Source organism: Rhagoletis zephyria, unplaced genomic scaffold, assembly GCF_001687245.7.
Source record: "Rhagoletis zephyria isolate East Lansing unplaced genomic scaffold, Rhagoletis_zephyria_1.1 Rzeph_scaffold_01167, whole genome shotgun sequence".
In the NCBI taxonomy this organism is placed as follows: Eukaryota; Metazoa; Arthropoda; class Insecta; order Diptera; family Tephritidae; genus Rhagoletis; species Rhagoletis zephyria.
The window spans coordinates 139,804-143,233 of NW_016158251.1; the positions used below are offsets into that span (position 1 = coordinate 139,804).

General features: G+C 36.0%; 1 protein-coding gene across 1 annotated transcript; it reads left to right on the forward strand.

The window, feature by feature from the left end:
• The first annotated feature begins 439 nt into the window (after positions 1-439).
• On the forward strand, positions 440-3,180 carry LOC108363011 (uncharacterized). Its single transcript, XM_017616199.1, has 2 exons — positions 440-2,204; positions 2,278-3,180. The coding sequence occupies exons 1-2, from the start codon at positions 885-887 to the stop codon at positions 3,133-3,135; spliced, it is 2,178 nt and encodes a 725-aa protein (XP_017471688.1). The 5' UTR covers positions 440-884; the 3' UTR covers positions 3,136-3,180.
• The last annotated feature ends 250 nt before the right edge of the window (positions 3,181-3,430 follow it).

Genomic DNA, 3,430 nt, shown 5'->3' on the forward strand with positions numbered 1-3,430 from the left:
ATCGAGTCCAAATGTATGACCGACCCCCACTAACTTTGGAGGCCCGACCCACCGATGCCAGTGGCACACCCCCTGGAACCCCCCTGGGGGTTCACCATACAAACATTTCAAAAAATCGCCGGTTTTGCACTTTACATGAAAAAATCAGCGAAATGCCTATGTTTTTTCTTTTTGGAGTTTATTTTTCTCTTTAGAAATTTATTTAGTCAGAACATATGTAAATGAAAAAATGAATTTAACTTAGTAATAGAAAAGAAATTAAAAAAAAATATTAGAAATTAGCGTTTTTACAACCCTTTTAAAACCAAGGCATCACTGTGATGCATTTGCATGTCGTAAACATAGTTGTGTGGGTTTTTTATTCAACCGTTTTAAAAAATGAAGGTATCACTGTGACACAATTGCAAATCGGAAAATTGCTTGTGTGCGTTTTTTAAGACACAGCTGCATGTCGTAAACTTACTTGTGTAGTTTTTTTATAGCACCTACTTAAGAAATGAAGGTTGTTTTTACAACCCTTTTTGTGGGTATTTTAAGGCACCTTCTTAAGAAATGCGCGTTTTTTGCAACCATTTTAACAATTAAGGTATCACTGGAATGCACCGCAACCCTTTTAAACAATGAAGGTATCACTGTGACACAATTGCAGATCGTAAAATTGCTTGTGTTGTTTTTTTTAAGCCACCACAAGACACAGCAGGTAGAATTGAAATTACCATTTCATTCTTATTACCTCGTCTCGTAGACCATATATAACGCAACAGTTTTTGTGAATGCATTAAGTCGTTGTGAAGAACTCAAAGTGTGAAGTGCTAATTTCAGATAAAAAAATATTTCAAAAAAAATAATAAGTGAAGTGACCATTCCAAATCAAAAAGTTTACAATGAATCCACCATCCTCTACACCGCAAGATGAAGCAACTACATCAACAACTATCGAAAACCCAATGAGTCATATACCCAAGCATGATGTTACTGTTTTTGGTGTGTCTACTGATTTAACTGATCTTAATTTACCAACCCATCTGGATATCTTGAGATATTATTTTTACTTAAGCGAACGTGCTAAAACAGAACAAAAAAAGTTTTCCCATAAATCATTCACTATTCAAGTACAAGATAAGTTGATTGGAATTTGGGAAAAACTTGGTATGGAAATAATGCTGAAAAAAAGTGTATTTAATAAATTGAATAAATTGCTTGACAAGTATCAAGAGCAAATCAAGAGAAGAAACAACACCCAACAATTTACAGAGTATGTAAAATCTCTGGAAACAATTTTTTACATTGGAACATGTAAATGCGATTTGAAGGCAGCTCCATGTGCATGCGGCTGGGTTCCCGAACGCCTCAAAGAGTTCATGCACGATCAACATAATCAGAGAAGACTAACAATGGATGCATTTGTGATGGAAACTGAAGAGCAAGGAGCAACGTCTATGTCATCAATGCCAACATACCAAGATCCCGATGATTCAACATACGCACCGCCACCGGTTCAAGAAGATATGGATAGAAGCACAAGTTCACAATACACAGAGAGATACGATTGTTTTAACTTTGCCTTGGTATGTGACAGATTTGGTGTGCCTGACAGAGTAGCATCAGCATTGGGAACCGCTCTTTTGCAAGATTTTAAAATTAAAGATAAGCATGGGAAACCTCTCATCATGGATAAATCGAAAGTTCGCAGAGAAAAAGAGAAATGCAGACAAGAAGTGCTTCGCAAACGGTTAGATGATACCAATTTGTTAGCGTTTTCATTCGATGGCAGAAAAGATGATACTTTAACGATAGATAAAATTGATGAGAAGTATCATACTAGGATGGTAAAAGAACCTCATCTTGTTATTTTGAGAGAACCCAATTCTGAATTGATTGGTTACGTAAGACTGGAACATGAAACCGCTGAATACAAAACAACCAAATTAAATGGTTTTTTCAACGATAAAAATATATCACTGGATGCATTAATTGGAATATGCACTGACGGTGAGCCAACAAACACTGGCCCACACGGTGGAATTATACGACGATTCGAATTGCTGTTAAAAAGACCATTGCATTGGTTCGTTTGCCTTCTACACTTCAACGAACTTCCGTTTCGGCATTTGTTTGAAGCTTTGGATAAATCAACCAGCACTGGACCAAGATCGGCAACCGGAAAACTGAGCCGTCAAATCGAAACTTGTGAAACTCTTCCGGTAAGTTATTGCTATCACTCATTTATTATAATTGTCAACCATTTTTAATTATTTTATTATTATATATTTTCAGGTGGTGGACGGCTTCCAGAAAATTGAGTTGCAAAATATGCCCCCTGCTCCTGAAAAAATTGAATTTTCCACCGATTCGAAGTACTTATACGACATGGCCCATGCAATTTCTAGCGGCGTGGTTCCGGTGGATCTGGCTAACATCAAACCAGGGAAAATTGTACATTCTCGGTGGCTCACCAAGGCCGCTAGATTATTGCGATTATATGTGACAACGGAAAATCCAGATGCAAATTTAAGAATTCTGGTTGAATTTATAATTAAATGTTATGTGCCAATGTACTTCAATATCAAGTATTACAGCTCTGTCGTGTACGGCAGTGCATTATTTTTCAAGTTCATTGGTTGGTCACGATTTCTAGAACCTCGTTTACGCAAAATTGTCAATCAAGTAATTAAAGATAATTCATATTATGCGCATTCGGAAAATATCTTGTTATCAATGTTGTTTGATGATAGCAAAGAAAAGCGCGACTGTGCCATCAAGAAAATTCTACGCTATCGAACCGATGTTGACGAGCCAATGGAACTTAGAGTTTATAAAAAACCAGATATAAACTTTAATTGCACAAGTTATACGGAAATGATCAATTTGAATGATATAAATATCGTATTTGAACCACCATTCACGCGAAGCATTCCGTACGATACATTGAAAGAATATTTAAATCAAGATGATCCACCGTTTAATGATCCAAAAATTCCATCACACATACAAGGAACGGAACGACATGTTCAATTGCTAGCTAGCGTTTCCAAACGGGTTATACCGGAAAATGTAGAGGCTGTTATGGCGACGACATTAGAGAGCCGTGCGAAATTGCCCAGACTTGAAAGTAAAAAAGACTTCAAACAATAATTTTTTTTAGTTTCTTTTCTATAACTCACTTAAATTAATTTTTTCATTTACATATGTTCTGACTAAATAAATTTCTTAAGAGAAAAAATAGATATTATTATAAATAAATAATAAATATTATTATAAATAAATAAATAAAAATAAAGAAAAAACATAGCCATTTAGCTGATTTTTTCATGTAAAGGCCAAAAATGGTGATTTTTTGAAATGATTGTATGGGGAACCCCCCAGGGGAGTTCCAAGGGGTGTGCCACTGGCATGGGTGGATCGGCCGTCCAAAGTTAGTGGGGGTCGG